Below are 24,458 nucleotides of genomic sequence, written 5' to 3' on the forward strand. Positions count from 1 at the left end.
TTATAACATAATTGTTTGTGTATATATAGACTTGCTTGCTATTGTTTGCTCATTTCCAGCAAAAAAGGCAGGTTCAGCTCTCCTTCTCTAGGTTAGAAAAGCAAGTCATGTTTGAAAGCAGCATGCTGATTTGGCCAGCAAAACACTAGTGGAATTTTACCTTTGCAGTAGGTAATGGAGAATAATTTTTAAAATCAAATCTGGCTTGCCACTGCCTGAATAGTACTTACTGCCAAGCATGAGTTTTCCTGGGAAATGAAAAGAGATTTTCCTCTAGGGGTTGTCTTTCTTTAGGTTTTCTCCAGTTCACATCTCTTCAGCTACCAGTTACCTTACATTGCCATGAGGTTTCTTTAGGGACTCTCTCTGTCTAAAAAGATGCCTCTTCAGAAGCCTCCCTATTTCATTCCATGGCACCATATTTGAGCAGAAGAACATTAAAGTCAGCATACCATAGACCTGACAAAAGTGCATTTAACAAGACTGTAACAAGACTGCTTCATGCTCATTTGTATCCCACCTTCCTCCAAAAAGCAGAAGGAAGTATTTGCTCCATACTAGAAATTACCTGCATTTCCTATTCTGAAGCTTCTGTAGCACTGTAGTCTCTGTTTACTCTTTTGTCTATTTAATAAAAATGCTTTGTTAAATAAAAATGTGGTATGCATGGGAGAAAAAATCAAATTTCCTTCTGGATGTTTCCCCTGCACCACCTCATCCCAGATTGTTTGCCTTTGTGTGCCTTTAAAACAAATAGCATGTGGTTCTGTGAGTGTTCTGTAATTTAAAGTAGTGGTGTTGCCTGCAGAAATGAAGGGTACTGTGCACACGTAAAACTTGTATGGTATTTTCTAATGAAATATGACAGCCCATTTGTGCAGCTGTGTCTAATAAGGCATGAATACATTTAACTGCTGTTTATGTCCTCACACTATTTGTTTGAAGTACAGAAATGCTGTGCATTCACATTAAGCAATTCAGTATAGAAATCTAACTTGGACTGACTATTGATGGGAAGTATTTCATGATTTTGTAGCAGGTTAAAACATATGGTTATAGTTACAATAAATAAATTGCTTGGTCCATAAACCATTGCCATTCAGCACAACTGTCAGGTTGATGTAGGTTTATTCTTCAGGAAAATAAAATGTAGATAATAGATAAGTAATAAATTATAATCTGAGTCTCTGGGGAAGGGAAAAGTTTCAAATTCTTTTTAACGAGGGCACTTGGAAGAGAAGAGGAGAAGGTAATGTGCCAGAGATGAGAAACTCTCCAAACATGACTTAATTCTATTCATCAGTTTTTCTTCTAGTATTTCTTCCCTACCCATCCTCAAGTCTAGGGAAATGAGATATCTGCTAAGCCATAGGCAGCAAAGGATTCAGGCCTGTTTCATAGTTGCATCTGATTTACCCTTGCATAGTACTGTTGCCTTTTCTGAAGAGAGCAGAAATATTCTTCTCGGATAAAAAATAATGAATGGAGCAGAAATGTTCTTCTCTGATAAAAAAATAAGGAGCATTTTCTTTCAGTTTTAAAAAATTGTCTCTGGCTTTATCTGAATTTCTTAACCCAGTATTCTTCTGCAACACAGAAACAGAGATAAGGCAGTTGGGTTTGGGAAGATATAGATACTGTATTGAGATACCTGTAACTATTAATAGCTGTAGATATTAAATGTATCTGCTCAGGATATTGTTTTCCAGTAACAGTATCAGAGTGTGGTTAACATAAAGGATCCCTGAGGAAGACTGGCACAGATCCTCAACTGACTTTTTATTAACATATATTTTAATTATGGCTTTGGTGTCCCTGGTGACCAGGCTCTCACTGGCATGTTTTTTTTAAGTTCTGTTTGGTTTTGAAAGTATATTTTTAAAAATCATTTGTTCTTACATCTGTTTTAACAGATATGGTTATGAAAAAAAACTCTGCAAGTCTCTGCTTGCATCCCAAACAAAGAATATTTAAAAAGCTAAAGTTCTTGGTACTATGTACCACTAGTTAAAGTTCATTATCTCTACTGCACAGTAGCCTCAGCTGGGCATAATTCTTCTGATTGTAACTATATGATACATAGGAATAAATTTCAAAATATATGTTCTTGTACAAAAAAAAAAAAAGGAAAAGAAAAAAAAAGAAGTGAAAAGCTCTCTTAGCTTTCTCACTTAATTTGATTATCCTGCTTCTCTCTGTGTAGGTTTTTCCCCAGACTTTATTTTCTGACCAGGTTATCTAATTTCTGGAATTCCACAAAAAAATAGTCAATGCTCAACGAGTCAGTACACAACATTCAAGTTGAAACATCTGAATTTCACAGTTCTGGAGAGCCTCTAGAGCAACTCAGCACCTTCTGTGTCCCTTATCTACTGTTTCTCCAAGCTTGTCTTGGTGAGACCTTGGCTTCTGCCACAGCTGTAGGAAATCTGTGCTTTTTCTCTATCCCATGGAAGAAAAGGCTGTTTGAGAAGCTACCTACTGTAGGAGAGAAATGGTTCACAACATCTTCTCATTGCCCCCACAGAGATGACAGCAGCTGCACAAGGACACATGGTGCTGCTGCTGCAAGGCAGTGTCACTCACTGGCATAGGCCAAGTTTGGCTTTGCATGCTGGTTTAGTTTCATCTGCAGAGTAGAGGTCAAATATACTGAAGACATATGTGCCCATATTTAATTTATAGGGGTCTGACTGCAAGCATTGGCCACAAATGTACAGATTGGGAAGCCACCATGTGTTTTAGGGGAAGTCTGTTAACAGCTTGCAAAAATTCAATGTTTTGCTTTGGGTTCTGATTTCATACAATTTTTGAGCAACATGGAATGAAATTTTTTCTCTGTATGAATTCACCCATGTAAGATTATCAGTTTGAACTTCAAACATCAGCATCTGCAAATGATTTTGTTGCCTCTGTGAAATTAATTGTTTCCTAGCCTATCACTGTGTGCATATGTGTTTTATCCATAGCCTGAGCAAGATCTCCTTCAGAAATGATCACTAGCAAAAAATGAATTGTTTCTTTAGTATCTGATGGGTAGACTTAGAGTAGTAAAGATAAGCATGGAGTGGTGTGCCTCTTCTCATTATATTTCCCTTCTGTAAGTCAAAAGAGGAGACATAGTTTTAAGACATCACTGAAGCACTCTTGCCTGGCACTAATTTTCTTATCATTTTCCTGCATGTGTTATTCATAGGAGTTTTATTTTCATAAAATATATAGAGGCAGAGGAAAGCTTTAAATCTTCTAAAATCTTCTAAATCTAACTCTTAATTGTTTTCAGTAAGTAATGGCACAGGAATGGAATTTCTTTACGTAAAAATACAAAAGCTAGATGCTCTCTCACACAGGGAGAAACATATTTCAAGCAGATGGGCCTTCAAATGAGGATGAAAACAGCAACTCATGGATGACCAGGTGCCAGGTTTTTCTGTCCCGAAGAACTAAAAATAATTTACATATTTTTGTTTTTAAAACATTTGCATGTCATCTTGGTGTGATTACTGGCACATGTTGTATTGATTCAACTTTATTGTCACATTATTCTTTCACATTCAAGGGTCACATGTGCTCCACATCTGGTGAACATTGAAAAGCCTTTTGAAAAGCATCACCATGTTTTTGTTCTTAGAAATGCTTGTGACAAATATCACAGTCTTGCATCTGCTTCTACTATTGGTTGCAAACAGGATGCACTAGGCTGTGCCTACTGTCCAGTTACAAAACCACCAAGGATAACATAATACATTTCCTGTTAGCTGAAGTGATTTACTGCTTGGCTATTGGTCCTTGTTCCTTGCACTAGAGTGACTGATAGGAATGAACTTTTTTATAGCGATTCATGCTAAAATATAATCTTGCTTTTAAGCAGAGCATGCTCTAAAAACCACTAGCCTAGTATTCAATGTCAAAAGTCTCCAAGAAACTACTACTTAAAACATTCTTGAAAACATTCTGGGAAAAAAAAGGTTGAATGTTTTCTGATAGATCTGCCAGTGCAGTTCTGTTTGGTACATTGCTCAGTGCATTCTGTAGTGTGGCTGCATGACTATTTACCACGCTTCATGACAATGACGCTGCATTTATCGTGAACATCTGACAGTGTGAAGTACACTCACTGTGAACTCCATCTGTTTAGAGTGTACATTTCCCATACCAAACCAGTTGCATGCAAAGAAGATTGCAGTGTGCTTTTGGCACATTATTTATTATGTAGGGCAAAGTTAGACATCGTGATTAGCATCTTCTTGTGTTTCACCCTTAGGTGCATATTATATAAAATCTCATTTGGAGATACCTAAACCCAAACCTGAAACATGTTTAGTTGGGCTTAGAATGAAGAGAAAATATTCTCTTGACTCAATAATGACCTTCATTTCTCTTCTGGGACTTGACTTCTGACACAGAACGAAGGCCAAAATAAAACCCAGACTGAATGAGGGCCCTGACTTAAACCTGCTTTTAATTAAGCCTTGTAAAGAAGCTTTTTTGCTAAAACTCTCAGGTTGAAGAGTTCATGCAAGAAAACCTCCCTGTGGCTTATGAACAGCCAAAGTGGGGACATTCAAACATACATTTTTGCATAGTTTAATCCAGAAAAAATGCAAGTGAGAAAGTCCATATTATTTCTTTAATGCAGTTTTTATCAGATCACTGCTTCTCCAGTTATTTTCTTTTTTCATTGTTCTGTGTGTTTCAGTTAAAACTTAATGCTGCTACAAGATGTTTTGATATTAACAAAAATGAAAATGAAATTGTTTTGGTTTCCTTTTTTCCTAATTGCACATAAATCTGGCCCAGTTCAGCTGGACACAGTTACAGCGTGTTAGACATGTAATACACATTTCAAATCAGAATCCTTGTGCCAAGGCAAAGGTCAAAGTAATTTTCTTGTTTGTTTGTTTTTAAAGGGATTAAATAAATGTAGTTTTACCACAAGGAAACTGACAGCGTCCATTGCTCACTTAGGGCTTTGAAGTCCACATTTTAATGGGAGAGGACAATCCTGTCTGGATCAGTGGCAGGGATAATTTCAGAAGTAAAGGCTGTGTGTTTTCTGTGCGAAATGATGCTCTTTGTGCAAGATGTCTGCTAGATCACTTACACTATCAACCCCAGACAAGAGCTTATACCACATTAAAATAAAACTGTGGCTTCAGTGACAGGCTGTAAACAAAAGGGGTGGGATACAGTTAATGGCAGCAGTATAGTGCTAAAGAAAAATAAATAATTCCCTTTTACTTGCAACTGGCAAATGCCCAAATGCTGAAACATCATCAATCATCCGTGATGACTAGATGAGATCATAAACTGAACAAGGAAAAATAAAGTTGAATTTAACTTAAATTGTGATTGGCACAGTAAAAATTAACTTTCACCCTAAAAAATGTTTTCTTCTTCCAAAACATTTCTAATTGCCGCCCTTCCTAACTTTTCCCCACCCATTGCAGAAGTTCCAAGTGCTCCTCAGTGTTGGTAATGTCAGCCTTCCATGTCTGTTTCAGCATGTACTTTTAGGTTTTTTTTGTTGAGAAGCAAGCTGCTTTTGCATTTCTTCCAAAAAAACATCTTAAGTGCAGTCTTTATATAAATACTGAACATCATGTTATTCATAACCTCATAATTCACCAGTCTAGCAGCTGAATAATGTAGCAGGCATAGAAGACTGAGAAGCAAAGGATGTTATACAGACCAGGAGAGTCATTCTGACAAAAATCTGTTGGGGAAAAACTTCCTGAGAAAAATGCATCGAGTTTCTTTTTCAGTTCTTCACACATTACAGTTTATTGTGAACAAAATACACACTCTAGGGAACAGTTATGTAGTGTAAGGAAAATTGACTTGGTATTTTAATTTTTACAGCTGTTTGTGTTTTGCAGCATGATTTTTTAAAAAGTATCTATATCATATCCCTGGAGAGAGTTGTTTGTTCTTCATGAGTAGATAGCTTTAAATATAAAAATTAAGTTCTGGAAAGTTTGAGACTTGGTAGAAATAATACTAAAATTCCACCAATAGTGTGAAGCCCTGACATTGGATCTGGCAGACTACAACATTATTTAAAAGATAAAGCAGTGTATCACAAATATTGCAGCCAGGCAAGTATCATTACTGATTTTTTGAAAAACATCAGATGGGACTGGAAGAATCAGTTTGACACTGATTTTGATAAGCAATAAGCAAGGAAATGTTGTAGTTTTAGACCATTGGTTTAAAGGCGTTGTTGCATCCTGGCTATTTATGGCACATACCAAGTAAATTGAGAATATCAGTCTCATTCTTAGGGGTCTAATTGATGCCAAATTGGCAGAGATTGAGTAGTATGGGAGCTCAGGCTATCCCCTAACCTCCTGAGCTTTTGCATACTTACTCTATCAGTTGTGTAGATAAGGGCTTTTGCTTCACCATGCTGTCAATCTGGTCTTTGCTCTAAGATGAAAACTTTGAATTTAATTATGTAGCATGGGCTTGGGTTCAGCCCTCTCCTGTGATATCAGATGTGTAAAGGTCTGATGGTAATTAGTGTGTATTACTTGTGAGTGTTGGGAACAAAAAATGTGAGCAATCTTTTCGATATATACACTGAGAGATTGAATTTTTCCCTCTTAATAAAAAAAAAAAGGCATAAATGCTGACTTATAATTGCTCTGATTATGTTGTGTTAAAATGGTGGATCAGTCATGCTGTTTGTTTATTTATTTGCATAATAAGATTTGGGGGGAAATCCATTCTAGACTGAGTTAAAATTCTGCCAGCATATGATGATGCCACGTTATTTTATGTGGAAAGAACTGTAAACTGAGAACTTGTGATTTTGAAGGAATGTCTTTCAAAGGCTCACTGCTCATTGCAGCTTGGAGGGATGCAGCCAAAGCAGTATTTTAACTTTTTTTTTTTTCCCCTGTTATACATGTCATTTTTTTTTGTCTGTGTTGGCAGGAGGCTCAGTTTGTGGATAGATGTTCATCCTTTTGTACATGATCACATTCATATAATCATTCTTGCCAGAAAGTGGAAACATAAGTACAGAAGATTTTGAGACACCCAGAGTAGCTTTTGTGGACGTGGAAGATTTAACAGTAGTTGGTAGGGCTGTCCCAGTGGCCAGTGTAGGAGCATTTGGATGTGAGAACTGTGGGCTTTGTGGCAGTGCTCTGCTGTTGTCAGGACAGGGAAACATGACTGCCACACACTAGGGCCACATGGCCCTTCTAGGGCCACAGTGTCTTTTGAAAGGACCAACAGTAAAGGTTAATTGTAACACATTGTTCTGGAGTATTTTGTTTCAGTTTTGCTTTACTGAAGTTACCATATACGTTCCTGGAGTGGTTTGATGTAGACATTTAATAACCTTGTCTTCTCAATTCATGGTATAGTTAGATGAGATAGCTGGCTAGTGAAACGTGTGACCTAATTCAAGACTGAGAACTGGTGGACTCCAATTCTCAGTTATTTTGCAGTTGGCTCGGTGTTTGCTACCCTGTGCTGAAAAGAGCACAGAGGGTTGTGCTGGTTCCAAGGAGAACTTCTTACAGCTGAAAGCTGAGTCAGCTCTTGCAAAACCCATTGATACCTCAGTCTCAGGATGAAGAGTGAGTTTGGAACATCCCAGGATTCCCAACATTTTTCAAATCAAGAAATTTTACCCATTGTTTTGCCATTGCCATTAGCAAAGTTGCCTTTGCTATGTGGTTTCTACATTCCTACCTGCAGCATCACAGCCTGTTCTGAATTTTGTGGCCATGGCACGAAATATTCTACATTTAATCACACTCTTTGCTGAAACGGCATGAAATACTGGCTTTTGGAGGTTACCCTTGCTCTTTTCAGGATGTTTGGGTTATTATTGGTCATTTGACTGTTGATCAGTTACCTACTAGTTATTCTCAGGCTAAATGTTTTGCTTTTAGTGCAAATTTTCTGTTGCTCTGTGCCTGAGGATTTTAATAGCTTCACACCAAAAGTTGGTAGATCCATCTATTGAAGGATAAGGGTATGCTCTGGAAGATTAGTAACAAGTATAACCTTCAGGTATCCTCCATGAATTCAGCACTTCAGTTTACTATAAAACGTTGTTCCTATAGTAATCTAGAACCTTAGCAAGCTGTTTTTTGGTAAAATCAGTAAGAATTAGTAACAGAGATTTCAGAATTTTTTCCTGACAATAATTTTTTCTTTCAGTAACAGCAAATATGTATTTTTCATGTCCCTCACTTTACCCACGTGTACTAAAAGGTTGCAAGTTTTAAATTACCACTAAACTAGTAAAACAATCATTCTTATTCTTCAATGATCCTCTGGGAATCTGGTACCAGAAAGAAAGATTCCAGGAGCCAGCCCTCCTGCAAGAATGAGGAATTCTGATTGCTTGTTTCAGAGTATTTGTCCACCCTGTGGACTGGTTCGAGGGTCAAGATCTGGCAAAGACATTTCACTCCCAAGGGAAGTAGAAGCTATTGAGGCCAGTGGGTAAATTTAAGTAGCTTCATTTTTCTTTTCTAATGCTTCTGCCGAGGATCATCTAAGCCCTCACAAAAGTTGTGCTAAATAAAAGGAAACTGTTGCACTTTAAGTATACATTTGCCTTTAGTGGCTAATGGAACATTCACATCATCTTTCATTTTGGACATGAAGTATAGCAACTTCTGGTTTTTCTTCAAGGAATTTGGTTTGTCGGGGAAACATCTGGTTTATGTAAATGAGCAGGGAATTCGATACGCGAGAAGATGATTGCAAAATAGCATCTACGTGTTCTCTGCATCAGTCATTCAGTTACCTTTTGCAAAAATAAACAGCTATTACATCCGTAATTGCTGTCCCTTTTTCAGTGTGCCGTGCTAATGAACGTGTTTTGCTCCTGTGAATTTAAAACAAATTAAAAAAAAAAGAAAGGAAAAAAAAAAGAAAAAAAAAAGAGAGAGAGAGCTAAGCAGCATGTCGGCAGCAGAAAGGACGTAGCAGGATTTTCCTGCTGCTGGGAAGCGGCTGCAGAGGCCGAGCCCAGCCGGATCAGTTTGCCAGGCGGCGGCTCCGCGCCCGCCGCGCTCCAACAGCGCCACCTGCAGGCCGTGCCCGGAGCGCTCGGGCCGCGCCGCCGGGAGCGCCCGGTGCCGCCGGGAGCCTGAGGGCTGTCCGGCCGTGGGGGCCTGTCCCCTCGTGGGTCTGTCCCGCCGTGGGGGCTGTCCCGCCGTGGGGCTGTGCCCCCGTGAGGGCTGTCCCGCCACGGGGGCTGTGCCGCCGTGGGGGCTGTCCCGCTGCTTCGCCTTCCTCGTCGCAGCTCCCGGGGCGCTCCTCTTGCTGCGTGTTGGGCTGCGGCCCTGCGCGCCGGCCTCCTGGCACACCAGCGGAGAGGTTCGCGCGCTTCTCTTTGCTCTTCTGCATAAAGCGAGCTAGAAATTCGCCTTTATGAATTGAAACACAGAGAAACAGTTCTTGTGTTAAAGTTTAATTATTCTTAGTTCAGCTTTGCTCCGTCTCAGCCATGTTTTATTAAAATTATTTTGGTGGCGTTTCTCTTCCATGTTTTCTGATGTGGAAAAACAAATCGAAACCCACTTATCACATGAATCATTGTTAAAGTCAGCAGTAGTCCTCTGTGTAAAATCTGCGAGTAAAAGCCAGGAGGATGGGGATTAAACCTGGAGCACATTAAATTAGTTCCAGTCTATCCCAAGCAGGCCCTGCATTGCTTGCTTGGACAGGCAAAACGGAAACAGGCAGTTTATAACGAGGCTGGTTTAAAAACCGTGGGGTTCATTTGAAAAAGATTTATATCTCTCACTTATATAAACATTACAAACGTGGGCTGCGAGCAGGAGGCAAATCTTTATCAAAATCTCTTTAAGAGCTTTTTCATTGTGAATAAAATGGACAGCGTGTACTCTTGTTTGAAGATTCGCCAATATCTGTACACTGATCTCTTCTCAATGCTCTTACTAATTAAAATATGACTCAGGGTAGAACAGAGAGACCACCAAGCAGTAGTTTGCTAGGGTCTGGCAGAAGTGGCCGTGACTGAGGTGGCAGAGGGACGTTATTTGGAGGTGGGAGAAGAGATTGTTCTGAGACTAGTTTAGGATTTTTGTAGTGGTTATAAAAAAAAGGAAAGGTGAAATTTTAAATAGAAACAACTGTGTATACATTTACCTTCACCCACCCCCTTCCCATGCTGCTTTTCTTACACAGTAGCAGAGACATTTTGTGGGCTATATGATCTTTGCTAGGGCCTGCAGCACTTTCTGTTGGGAAGATCAAAATGCTTGCTCCACGAAAACTAGAAATAGTCTGGAATGTGAGGGTCCCAGGTGATGACTGGAGTGCTAACTCACATGGTAACATTTCTGGGTAACTTAATTGTGATGATGTTGTTTTGAAAAGTTATTTTTAGAAGGAGTAAACGTGCATTAGTGCAGTAAAAAAAATTATTTTTAGCAATAACACAGTTATTTCTAGCTGTTGCAATACCATTTTACTGCATTTAGGGTACATTATAAGAGTTGTTCAGATCCTGGATTTAACAGAAAGTGCTTTTCATATTTCATTTTGATGTTAATAAACAGTGTCTAAAAGAGCTTTGTAATACTAGTCTGCCTTCCCAAATATGATCCGAGGCTCAGAGAAATGATTTAAAATATTTTGTGCCTTACAATATATAACAAAGGTACTCTGGATTCTCTCATCAAACTAGGGTGTCCCTTTTTTTTTGCTGCAGTGGTGTCTCCATACAGAGTATCACTTATGACCCAGAAGTCTGATTGTCATGTCCTGAGAGCGTACTGACAGATGGCTTGTTAGAAAAGTGGAGTGCTGTGGAGTGATTTTAGAATTTTCTAGTAGTACTTTAAGAAGAAATTTGGATTTTTCTGCTGTTATAGTAGTACGAGTATGCTACAATGGGAAAGGTTGGAAGCACTCCCTTCCTGAAGTGTGGGGAGCCAGATAAGAAGGAAAGAAATTATATCAAAATGCTGTATTTTCTCTTTTGTAAGACCTGTGCAAGAGAGACTGTGAGATACACAGACATACTCATACTGGCTTTTGTAGAAAGAAGCCAGTTGATGGTGAGCTCCATCTTGTGACAGCTTGATGGCTATTGATGCTCACACTAAATAGGTTACAGGGGGCTCAAGTCTGCCTGTGTTGTATTGGCATCAGCATACCATTACTCATAATGTATGTGGGGGCTGTAAAGGGAATTCTTAACTACACTGAATGTTATTTCTCATATCCAGGCCTCAGCATCAGGCTATCAGAGCACTCAAATTAGTGTTTGGTAGCATGGGAAGCTACCACTGCTTACAGGTGTAGAAAGGCAAGAAGCTCACATTTGGACTTGGAGCTGAGCATTGGTCTCTAGAGGATCAGTCTAGTGCTGACCACTGGGCCAGGAGTCCTTTCTTTGCTACCAAAAATCACAATGGGTAACTAACTGAAAAACATCTTGGAACCTCACCTTCTAGCATGTACAGCTGAATTTGTGGGGTTTTTCTTTCTTTATTGGAAAGGTTTGGGACTTTTTTTATATTGAATATAATAACCACCTTTTGTTGCCTATTAATGGAATCTGAATTGTGTTGTAATTCAGGACATGTTGATACTCTCCTAAAATAATTTTTAAAATGTAGTTAACATAAAAGTAGCTTAAGCCAGATCTGGTCTTATCTTTAAAGCGGGATATTTTTTTTTCCCTAGTTAAAATGATGTGGAATTTATATTTGCCCACCTCTTTAGAGTGAAACTTGGAACATAAATGCTTTCTGCATGAAGCAACTAGGAAATATATATGAAAAAAACTGAAAACTTCTGAAGTCCTTAAATGTTTGGAATGGCATGCGTGATTTAAGTGGTTTTAGATATTGGGACCAGATGTCCTGTGCTCCAGTGGTCTCCTTTTGTGCAAATGGGATTTCATGAGGGATAGCTATGCTGACTCAGGCGTTTGGCTGAGTGGGAGGGAAATCCCAGGCGGACAGAAAATGGGATGGTTTTTCTAGTTGTAGCTCCTGCTGGACAAATGGATGGGGAGGAGGTGTGGCAGGAGCAATCCCCGGCACATGGCCAGGGTGCCCTCACATGGCCCTTGCAGCTGGCACTGGGAAAGCAGTCTGACAACTTTTCCATCCAGAGCAAGGGGCCAACAGCAAAACCCCTGCCAGTGCCACCCAGCTGGCCTGGCTCCATATGGGGATGATGGGAATGGTGAAAGGAACCAAAAGAGGAGAGGACTTGCCACATGCCAACCAAAGGAAGGACATGTGGGCCAAGAGGCAAAGAACATCATGACTGACAAGCAGGTGTTGCATGTACTCTCTAATAACAAGCATCCTAAAAATTCACAAACCCACACCAGCCCTGGCTGTGCAGTCTGCTCATCACTGCAGGTGAATACCAGCACAGAAGATTCCTGCTCAGCTAGGGAGCTTAAGAAACAGTTTGTAGGTGGTTGAGTTAAATTGTGTTTGAAAAGAGAACTGTTAGCTTCTAGAACAGGAAAGCATTTCCAAGATGGGATGAAAAGACTAAAAGAGTGGGATTTCAATAATGTTTCACTGGAAATGTCATTTTGCCTATGCCTGTATTTCACTTGATGTTTAATATTGTATACATGCTGAGTAGTTGTTGTTGCTGCAGTTCACACATTTCTAGGGAAAAAAATGTACTTTTCTTTGGAGTATAACTGTTCTGCCATCTGCTGCTCTCTGATAGATGGTAACCTGATTAATTTTTCGTGGTGCTAAAAAACTGGACAGGAAAATTATTAACCTGATGCACTTCATAGGATGGAATGAGATACGGTTCTATAATTAACTTTATTTTATTCTCCAACCTGAAGAGAGGAAAAAAAGGTTCTTCCATGTGCAAATCATGCTGCAGTGAGTGTCCTCCAATGAAGATGTTCTGTGAATGAAAGATTCCTTCCACACACAAAAATGAACCAGGCATTCTTAAGTTATAAACTTATACATATGACATCTGCCTTTAATCACCATGAAAGTCTGAATCCTGCTTGAAGCACAGTGAGCCTTGTACAAGGGCTAGAAATGTCAGTACTCTATCGTGATAACATTTACTGTACTGATTAACGGCTGTGGTGCTTTGCAGCAGAACGAGAATCTCCCTTTTTGTGTCTTTGTGTTGCCATTGCGTCTCCTTCCTGTGGTTCCAGCTGGGCCTGTGGACAGGGCAGTGGGATCTCCTCTGCAAACCTCCTATGTCCATATATTTTTATGTATCATGTCTTTGTCTATCTGGAAACCACGGTGTAAAATATTTCAAATACAATGCAAAACATTTTCAAATTAGCTACTGCTTAAATTTCTACAACAACGTGATCTGGTATCTAGTCTCATACAACCATCTCATGCAAGTTGATGTTTTAAATGTCTTTCAAGTTTCTTGACATCAAGGAGTTTCAGTCACTAGTACTTTAGTAAATTCCAACAGTTTTTGTTTTAGTGTAGATTGTTTTAGTGGTAGATTTTCACCAAGTTTCTTTAATCTCAGGGATACTGCAAAATGGGGTATGTTCTGCTCAAGATAGTACCCGTATTCAGCATATTTTATGTAAAAGTATGATCTCTAAGTATCACTAAAAAATACCAGGTGTACATTTGGCCCAATCTTAGTTAAAATCATTATTTGAGTGATGCTTTGGTGCAAACTGGCATTGTGGCTTGTGGCAATGTATGATTGATATCCTGGTTGTCTGTTAATATCAAGCTTCTAGGGACAGAAGTTGACTGGATTTATTTTAAAAAGTTTGATGGTAAGATAACACACTTAAACACAGAAAGCCAGAAAACAAATGTCTTTCAGATGGACCCAAACAGTCATGCAGGCTCCAAACTCCTTTTGTTTTTCATTTGATAGGACTGGTTTTGCCGTTTTACCCTGATTCCCAGCCCTCATTTTTCATTTCTTGTACCAGTGTCCACCGCGGTCTGACCCATCACAAATGTCTGGAGGTTTTCCTGCAGCTCTGAGGAGTTTCTGGAACATTTGATGGTAGATTAACATAGGACTGAAGGAGGAGGCATAAAAGGAAGATTTGAGAGAAAAGAGATGCTATAAAAGGCAAGAATGTGAAGGAAAAGAACAAGATGGCCCTGTTTTGACTGTCAGTCTGCTTTTATGACTCACTGCATACAGCCTTCACAGCATGTATTGCCTTCATCCTTTTTGCTGTTTCTGAAGTGGTTTTCCCTCACAGTTCACAATTCCTTTCACTGCAATCAAGAACCGTGCTAACAGTTCTACTCGCCAGATGTATTTAATGCACAATATTCTATTCCATGAGACCACTGAGTCTGTGCTTTCTGCTTGTTTTCTGCCCTTCCACCCTCAAAAGTCTTTGTGAAATATGCACACCACTTGGAACATCCTCACCAACTTGAGAACTGGAAAAATCATAGTTTCAACTTCCCTCGATCCTCATGTGCTTTTCTTCACTAGATTCAAGAGCTGTCTCATACTCTGAAATTTTCTTCTGTCCAAAGAGACATACATAAATTGTTATTCTTCCTTTTGGTAAGGAATTGTCTCCCACTATGAAATTTGCTCTTTCAATTGTTTTGTAACTCCTTTCAATGTTATCTCTAGTTTTTCGCATCCTCTTATAAGTACGGACTCGGCACAATATATAGGAATTAATCCTGACAGTGCCACATACTGTAGTAAACCTGCTTTCCTACTTCTGTCCCATGGATACTGTCTTTTATAGTGACATTGGTCCTTTTGCCTTGGCCTTGATGTAAGTATGTTTATTACGGATTGGAGCAAAAATGCAGTTGAGCTAGTTTGTTTAACAAAAAAAGTTCACTTCTGCTCAAAAACAGCTGCCTACAGAAGATTAAGAGAAGTGGACAAAGTTATATGATATTCTCCCTGTTCCAACCATTATGAGTTCTGTAACAGTTATGGGGTTTGTGTATTTACTAATATTTGATGGAATTTTTTCCCCCTGTGAGATTTCCCATCATCTTTGCGAGCCCAAGTAAGAATTTAGCAGCACAACAACATTTGGCAAGACGTTCCACATCTGAGCAAATTGCATGAGGAAATACCTCCATTTAATTTGCTCTTTAAACTGGCTCCTTTCCAGCTTTGCATATTGCCTCTTTCTTCTTTTGGTGAGACAGAGTGAGCAGTCATTCCCTACCTGCCTTCTCTAGTCCACTCATTATTTTTTTAGACCTTTTCTCTCTACTGGGCCATCTATTTTTCTCACCTGAATGATTACAGCTAGTCATCTAAGCAGGAATTCAATCCTTTTCTTTGTCCTGAGCATCTCCCAAATCTTTTTCAGTAATCATCTCTTGGGACAGAATCCCCTCCTTCTGCAGACATGATCTGCACTATTGAATGACCAAATTGGTTATACTATATTTTTCGTGATTTATACCCCTTTTATTTGTTTTCTAACCCTCTGGATTCTTATCCTTTGCTTTGAAAGCATGGTTGAATGCTTTCCCATTGTTTCCCTCCAAATTGATGAGATTTAACCTCATAGGATACTATGTTCTCTCTGTGCCCTTTTCTCAGTTTTGAACCCCTACCATGTTCTGGCAATTTTCTCAATATTCCAAGAATTATAGAAACAAACAGCTTCAAAAGCCATACACAAAAGATCCTGACATGCAGAGCACCAAGATCTTTTTCTGATACCGGTTTTATCTTGGCTGTGCCTGTATTCCTTTTTCATTCTGCTGACACTGTTTTTGCTCTGCTGATTCATGTTTTTACCAAGCAAGTCTGTAGAAGCTATCACAGCTAAAAGCTTTGAGTGAGTAGGTTGGAAGTATTCCCTTTTTAACCTGCTGATGAGTCTCTCATGTCAGACATGAGTGATTTAAGTAAAATTCTCATTATCCTTGCACAGGTTCATCTAATAAAATCCAGACTTATTAAATATCCTTTTTTTCAGTACACTGTTGCTGCTGAGCCCCCATGAACCCATTAAAATATCTTTACACAGCTGTACGTGTCGATGATTTCCAAAGAGAGAGGGAAAAACTGGACCATACCGTGTAATCGTACATTGCCCAACAGCACAACTCACTACAATGAGGTGATTTTGGTGCTGTGGAAGAAGAGATATCAGTGGGTATTTGAATTTTCTTAAAATATCTAAGTCTTGCAGTACTGACATAGTGACAGAATCTGCTTGTTGCAGCAGAAGAAACAGAAATAACTGAAGACATTGTAAGATTAAAAATAAGAAATTGTTGTCAAGCAACTGTGGTCCTCAGTGAAGACAGGAGAAATGTGTTAAGAAGAAATCTTACTTATGTTGTTCAAAATATAGTTTCTTTTATGTCCTAAGGATATTAGTTAAAGAAAAATACTGGAATACACTACTTTGGCTGTGGGATCCAGATGAAATCCAATTGCTTAGGTCATGATCATAGGCTAGGGAATTATTGGCAGAAAGAACTGTCCTGGGCTTTGCTTTTGTTTTGGTTTTAGAAATGATAGGGCTTGAAGAGCTTGTTTTAAATACTTGTGTTGTTATCACATATTAGCTGTTAAGTGTCAGTGCTGGTTTTTTGGAATTATGCAAGACACATTAAAAAATTATCTCTGACCAGAAGAGCTTACAGATGTTGTGCTTTTAAAAAGTTTCATGTTGTCAGTAATTTCTTCTTGCCTTTGACTTGTCACTGTGTTCTATAGTAACTTCTAACATCCTGGATAGATATTCATCAGGTATATCAAAGGGCTTTTGATATCTGTAGTGTTGGCTGATAGACACCAATTAAGCAGCTGGCCATTTGACAGTGTATTGAAGAAGTCATCCAATGAGCAGGTGATTATTTCTATAATTTTCTTTTATCTCTTGGCAACCTTAAACTCTAGCTCATCTAAGCTTTAAGTTGGCACTGTTGCATAAGGAGGCAATCCAATCTTTGTCCTTGACAACTAGTGTGTTTCTGTGGCCAAGCAGTAAACCCAAGCTGAGAACCAGTATGGTTAGAATTATTTGATTTAATGCACAGTCACAGAAACACTCTAGCACGTGCGCAAGGAAGAGGCTGCTGTGGTGAGTGGAAAGTGAGAATGAAGTCTAATTGGGAGAATGTGAACAAGGGGTGAATGTGAATTTGTATCTTTGACAGTGTGAGCCAGGTCAAAAATAGCTTCTGGAAAGCTTACTCCTTTTCTTTCATTTGTTTATAGTAAAATTTTAAGATGCTGTCTCTCTACAGGGAGAGCCTGAAAATTGTCTATCCAGTTTTGAGAACATTTTTTTTCAGTACACTGTTGCTGCTGAGCCCCCATTCCTCAGGCAACGTTGTGCCCGAGTGGGTGATAAATGCAGAAAAGAGGGCAGGAGATTGATTTGCCTCTGTAGGGATATTTCATTGTAACAGAAGAATCATTAAAAGTAATGACAGAGACTGGTCCTAGATGGTCCTACTGTTTCCTGTGTCTCTTACTAGCAGTTTAGTTCTGCACTGTTTTCTTTATATGTGTATTCTTGGTGGGTTTCTGTATCATTTATCAAGTGACTAGACAGACACTGCCATTAAAGAGAGGAAGGTGCAGTCTCTTGGTATTGGCAGGGGCAAGTCATAAAGCTGTTTTGGTCTCCAACAAAAGGCACTTGATGTCTCTCCTGATCTTGAATAGCTTACACTTTTTTTTTAAACTGGGGGCAGCCATTTACTGCCAGCATCTTATGCCTCCACTCTCAAACTGCTGTGAATTCACTCACTGCTTTGTCTGCTTTCCCCTAAGGCCAAAGTTTGCTCATTCTCCCTGCAAGGAGAGGCTTTGTCAGCCTCTCCCCAGCTGGAAACATAAGTTTGAGACTAAAACTTTACTTCCTGACAAGGAAAATACACAGCTAGTGGACTTTGGTTATCTAAAATCACCTGTATGCTCTATATTTTGATATACACAGATTGAAGTGTTTCCTAATGGTGAGAGTGTGGTACTTTGAAGAACTTTTTTTCTGTGTTATTTTCTGGGTTGCTTATTCCTGAATGATACCCTAGAAATATGTGAAGATAAGACAAAGCAGAGGTACACTTTTTTCAAAACCTGCCTAAGTCAATAATTATAATGATTTCAAGAGCTTCATATGGTGAATCATAATTTGAATGGTAAGATCATACTTAACTGATTTATTGTGTGAAATCACTAGTCACATGTAGGCCATTTAATAAAAACTAAATACATGAAATAATTGTTTTGCAGGGAGTACAGACATCTTCCCACCCATATGGAAATTATGTGCAACCAACCCCAAATCTCAGATGGCCAAACAGTGTAAAACAGCGAGTAGCAGCATTTGATTTATGGGCAGCTGAGCACTGCAGGCAGCAAGGACTCCTCCTTAGCTTGGCAGCGCCTGTTGTTTTTACTAAAATGACTATTCCTGCAGAGATCTATTACCATCAAAGGATCTGAGCCAGTTTCACATACCCATGAAGTTCTCCTTCGGTGCCATTGTCACTTTTAGCAGTTAGAATGTTCTTGCCTCTGTCTGGACAGTGGGAAAGTTAATATGCAGTGTGCCAAATCACAAACCACGAACAGTCAAGCCCAGGTAAAACATGAAAAATCAACATTGATTGATTGGACAACATTGGAAAGGGCAACATTGGAAAGCTGCTTATTCCACATCTCTTTTCCCACCTAAGTTATCAATAAAAGGAGCTGTTTTTAAATAGGCCCGTCACAGAGTTTGGGGCAGCAAATTATCCAAGGGCTTGTGAGTTTCCACTGATTCTTCTGCTGGTTTTACCTGCAGCTGAGTTTTGGGGTTGTTTTTAGTTTTGATTTTCCCCCAAAAAATTATTCACTTATATAAAGCTGTGTGGTTCCCATTCCAAGAAGTTTTAACTCATGCAACCTCTGAAGGAATTAAACATGTTTTGCTTCCTGAACAGAAAGCCACTAGAATATTAACATACTGAGGTAGTCTCTCAAGATTTATCTCCTCCTTCCTCACAGATTTTAAAGAAAATAAATTCCACTTGGTTGAAGTTGATTTTTGCTTTAATGTTTTTAATGACGAGTTGAGGACACTGGGCTGGAAGCACAGGGGTTACAGTGCTCAGTTCTCTTCTAAGTTTTGTCAGGGACACATGTTAATTCAAGTAAACTCTGAACCTTCTCTTCCTCCCAAACTCACTCTTCTTTTCTATTGAGAAAAATAAGTTTAATGATACATATGGTTTTAGATTCTTACAGGTTTTTTTAATACTGAAAATAATGCCTCTCACAGAATTGCAAAACATTTTTTCTTGAATTATTACACTTCCTCCTAATTCCTGTAGATCTTATAAATAAGATTTTGAAGCACAATGTCACGTTCAGTGTTTAAACACCCCCTACCCCCCAGAATATATTTGTACTTTCTTCACTATTATCCCATCTGCCAAAATTCAAGCCCTTTGCAAAAATCAGCAAATTGACATCAGTTTGTTTATCCTTAGGAACATCAAATTATTACACCGCTTAAGTTCTAAAAATAAATAACTAAAGAGGGTGGAGGGAAGAGATGGAAAACAACAAAAATCTATCACAAAGTCTCTCTGAATTCTGGAGAATGTATGATTAGAGCATTAAAATGTCCAAACAATGCAACTGAGCAGAAGGTGTTCGAACTTGAGCCCTTTTAGCTGGCTCTACATTAAGCAACACTAATGTTTTTATACAGTCTTTGGAAAGCTCAGAATTGACCTGTTTTTATTATTTTTATTGGCTCCCTTGATGATAGACAAATGGGGCTAACTTGAGGCCAACATAACCAGCAGGAAATTTGGGTCATGGGTAGTTACATTTTTAAAACTTGTGTTCTAGGGCTGTTCAATCAGGGTAATTGATTGATTGTTAGGTGGTGCAGGGAGCCCCTAAATCACTGGAGGTGGCCAGATAATGACAATCTGCCTGTGGATTTTGTTTGAGGCAAATTTCCCAACTCCCCGTGGAGCCATGCTCTGCAGTGAAGTTGTGAGTCCCTTTTTTTTTTTCATGCACAGTCCAGTCCAACTGGCCTGTTTGGACAAAATAGCCTCTAAAACTTGGAAGTTCCATTTGAAGTCCTCTGTGGTGCCATTTCCCAAGAGATAAGGGGAGAAACATTCCAGAGAAGTTCATTCCCCAGAAAGACCCTACGTGCATTCTGAAGTTAATGGTTTATTACAGCTCTTTAATTTTTTTTTCCTCTTTCATTTTTACTTTGAAGATAAGAGGTGGCAATTGTTACTTGAAGTTGTTGAGTTTTAGCCTGTCCTACAGTAAATCACCCTGAAAGTTTAGACATGATTTTTTTTAGTCATGTATGTTTGAAAGTTTGCCAAAGATGCTGTACATGTGTATTTGCAGGAGCCGTGATCCTCAGGCAGGAGCTGCTCACGCTACTGTTCTATACAGCCATGGGCATCCTCAGTGCCCCATGCCTGTGGCTGATCAGTGCATGCAAAATACAGCTTTTTCAAGAACTCATCTTGGTGCTGTAGCAGCATGCCATGCACTTAGAGATGGAGTGAAGTAGAGTTTGTGGACTGGGAGGGGAGGAGGGACATAGATGATGTGCCAGTAGATAGTAGATGTTCAATAATACCTGGCATAGGTCTTGCCTCTTCATAAAAATGAATTCAGGTTAATATAGACTGAAGTTTGTCATCTCCTCCAGAATAACTCCACACATAGGTTTATCTTGATTTCTTAGATTTTTAGGGCTTATTAGGCTTTTGTTCATTGCAGATGGCTTCCTTATGATAGATGCATACCTCTGAATTCCATGAAGCTTTGTCTTTTTCCATCTTAGGATCTGAAAGAATCTGTACTCCAGATGAGAATTTATTTGTGTCTTTTTCAGAAGAGAAGAGATAATACTGAATTAATAATACTGAATTAGGGCTCAGTTGAAATCCAGGAATCAAACAGCCTTGTTTTGAGGATGGCCCAGCTACCAGCACATGCCAGACCAGTGCCAAGTACCATAGATTTGCTTCCTCGGTGGAGCAGTGCTTGGACTTACTGTGTATGAGATTTAGCACTCCCTGCCCAAACACAGAGGGTGCCAACCCCTTCTGGATTTCAGAATGTTCCTTCTTGGCTCCCACATGCTTTTGACCACTGCAGCTTTGTAATTTACTGCCTCAAGTCTGCAGTTGCACTTACTGTTAGGTGTAGTGGATAGTTAGAAAATTCTTCTCCAAGGTATGTATTCAAATGGAAACATAACATCTGACCACACTGAAGTCCCAGGAGAGATGGGTCCATGGCAAAACTTGTATGCCAAGAGCAGGGTGGGGTACCAAAGTCTACAGAAGTGTAGTTTCTTATAGCACAGCCTGGAAAAAAGCTTCTTGGAACTTAAGTAATTCATGCTTTCTTAATGATTGCGATCTGTGGTGGATCAGTGTAGGTATAAAAATGATAGTTTATTAGATCCTTGTTAGTGTTTCTGAGACTGACAAAGAACAACTAAAAATACAAACATACCCCCTGAAGTCTTTTATGAAGTACACCAGCAGATAAAGCTTTCAGTGTCTGTGTTCCTAAAGCCATTGCATGGTTTTGCTGTTGTCTAAACTTGCGTCTCTTCCTAGTATGTTTGATTTCTCTTTTATTTACTTACTGTGAATCAATTTAAAGGGTAAATTATTGGCTGTGGTGCCTATTTACTATGGCTAGTCTGTGTGAAGTTACTGTTATAACAACCAAGAATAAATGCCTGCAAACTTGACTCCTTGGATTACAAGAGATTTGATGTTTCACTGTACACTATGAACTGACCCACAGGTTGCCACAGGGGGATCTTTTGGGTGATCAGAGAAAAAGGGGAGGGGTACTGGTGTTGCAGGAGACCTCCTGGATGGACCTAAGCAATCACTACCACCAGGAGAGAAAGACTGTTCTTTCCTCCCACACCTCCCTCCCCATCCAAGAGCAGAGTGTTCCTCCTGTTTGCCTTGCAGCGTTCCCACCTCTCACCTGATCCTGCTGCTGAGCTCCCAGCTAAGCCAAAGCAGAAAATTAGCATGTAGAAGTTTCATCCACAGGTGTTTGTGGGCAGTAGGCTGGCAGTTTGATGGTACAATTAATCATTGACCTGCGTTGAGTGGCAGAGAACTGCACAATGGATCTAAATGCCAGCCCTGGTGTTGCATGATGTGGATGTCAGCAAGTCAATGGAATCTGGGCTTTGAACCCCCTGCTCATGTACAAAATCAAACCCGAGGACAAAGCCTAAAATTTAGAGGAAGTGTTTGACTTTGTACTTTGTACCATTTCTACCCATACCAAGGGATGGATGCTCTCATCCTCTCATTATACTGGTACTTAGAAAGATCTAATATTAAGGCTTTCCAAGTGCTAAAAGGCTGCTATCATGAATCCCTGAGAAAAAAACTGTAGACAATTAATAAACTCACTGTCTGAGCAGCAAATAAATCACATCACCATCTGCTGACTACTGAGAGTGTGAATATTGAATGATGTGCCACCGGAGTATGTCTGGTCCTAACTTACAAGCACTATGGAGGCAATCTGACACAACCTTCCTTCTGTTTTTCAGACTATTGGCGAGTCAGAAATGCCCAGTGTTTTAAACCAGTTATTGCCAATGATCAAGTCTTACAACGAAAGGACAAAAGATGATTATGCCTGTGAGGACTTCCTTGTTTTGCTGATATACATATATTCAGTGGTTGGAGAAATCAAATGTGGGAAAGAGCTCGACATAGCTGAAGAAAAGGTGAAAAGGGCCCTTGTCAAGGCAATTTGTGACGAGCCAGAGCTATCTCCCTTGCTGCAGAAAATTACAGGTAAGATTCTGCTTTTGTGGTGAGAAACTGGATGTCTGGGAACGTGTGAACTGGGAGAAGTGTATAAAAATGGCTTGACTTGTCTGTGGTGCTGAGAGTACATGAGTAAGCACAAGGATTTCCTGTAGATTTGTTCCATCTCCTCTGTTCATATATCCCAAATGCTGACAGGCTGTCCTTGAAGAGTGCTGAGTCTGATGAAAGCACTACAAGTTGTTCTTTTTCTTAAAGGTTTCCTAAGTTTGTGTGTTTTCATAAGGTAATCTTTTCCACAATTTCTTTCACTGATTGGTGTAAAGTTGACTCTGGGAAGTCAGAATTAATCCTGGAAACATGTTCAGTGAACCACAGTTGCTTTGTGAATACGAGGAGCTGGCTTGTCTGGCATAAAAGAAGAAATGTGTCTAAAACCAACATTGAGCATTTTGCTGACACAACATGAACATTAGCCTTTAAAAATAGCATGGTAAGCCTTTTTTTAGATGAGCACTCATAGAATAGGAAAACCCTAACCTCTTGTTGCTGGTATCACATTTTAGAAAAAAAAACCCTAAAAACTTAATTTTAAATGAATGAGCTCAGGGGTGGCCTAGCATGGCAGAGGGGATCTCACTTTCTGCTATCAGTTTTCTCAGTATTTAGTAATATTGAGACGAGGTCATCTTGGAGGTGGGGAGCATATGAACATAAATCAAGATGTTGAGAGGAGCTTACAATTGAAAGCATTTGCCAAGAATGGGCCTAAGTGGGGAGTCTCAAGGGAAGTGGAATAATATTGCTGTTGGTTATTCTGGTACTATTCCCTATGGACACTTCTAATTCAAAATACAGGTGTGGTCTCACTGGTCTGCTGTTGCTTTGAGTGTAAAATACTGTAATAGTTAAAGGACTTAGGGTAGGAATGAGGTCACTCAGTCATATTTGCACTGTGGTGTTATTTTAATACTCCTGGCCACAGTGCCCACAGTGTTCCAGGCTTGTAGGCTTTTACCTTCCTGTTTTTCAATATGTACTGCACATCTTGTCCACCAAATGGTGCTTTCCTCACAACTTCAGTGATGTCTTCTAGTGAATGGGATGTAGTAATTTCTAAATCTCTGTTTTCGTATTTTTCCCTTTCTCCAATAATCAGAGTTTTAAATCACAGTTTTTTCATTTTCTCTTCATTGTGCTTAATGTAAGTATGTGAAGATTTGTCTCTAAAACTTCAGCCAAATACTAAAGAGAAGCTGAGAAGAAACCCAGTACAGATAATTTTAGACCAAGTCCATCATTATTAGGTGATGAAATTAATTGCATAACACAAAGCCAGAGTCTTTGTATCCTTGTATTTCTCTATCTGTGTTTTAGTACAACCATGTCTGTGCAATCTGCACAAGTAGGTGACAGTATTGCATACTTCTTGTATACTCATTGCTTGATACTTTTTTGGTTCTTCAGCATTTTTTGGTTTTACATCTTATTTATTTTGAGTTATTCATGGGAGAAGGCAAAGAAAAATAGCATCTATTGTCATAACCAGAAATAAATGTCATGTTGGCAGCGAAGTGTCACATGAAATTTCTAGGAATACTCCATAGGTACTTTTCAAGCCTTTATTTGTCCAACTATTTGCTTTGTCAGTGTTAGTGGAATTTGCTGAATTTGCAATTTGCTGTATTTGCAGTACAGTGG

At 39.3% G+C, this 24,458-nt stretch overlaps 1 protein-coding gene across 1 annotated transcript in view; it reads left to right on the plus strand.

Annotated features, from left to right (window-relative positions):
* SCFD2 (sec1 family domain containing 2) overlaps window positions 1-24,458 on the plus strand; it is a 185,784-nt gene that overhangs the window by 57,796 nt on the left and 103,530 nt on the right. Inside the window, exon 5 of the mRNA XM_036382488.1 lies at window positions 22,535-22,784. Within this exon, the coding sequence (XP_036238381.1) occupies window positions 22,535-22,784 (250 nt within the window). The remainder of the gene's footprint in view (window positions 1-22,534; window positions 22,785-24,458) is intronic.

Source organism: Molothrus ater, chromosome 4, assembly GCF_012460135.2.
Source record: "Molothrus ater isolate BHLD 08-10-18 breed brown headed cowbird chromosome 4, BPBGC_Mater_1.1, whole genome shotgun sequence".
NCBI lineage: Eukaryota > Metazoa > Chordata > Aves > Passeriformes > Icteridae > Molothrus > Molothrus ater.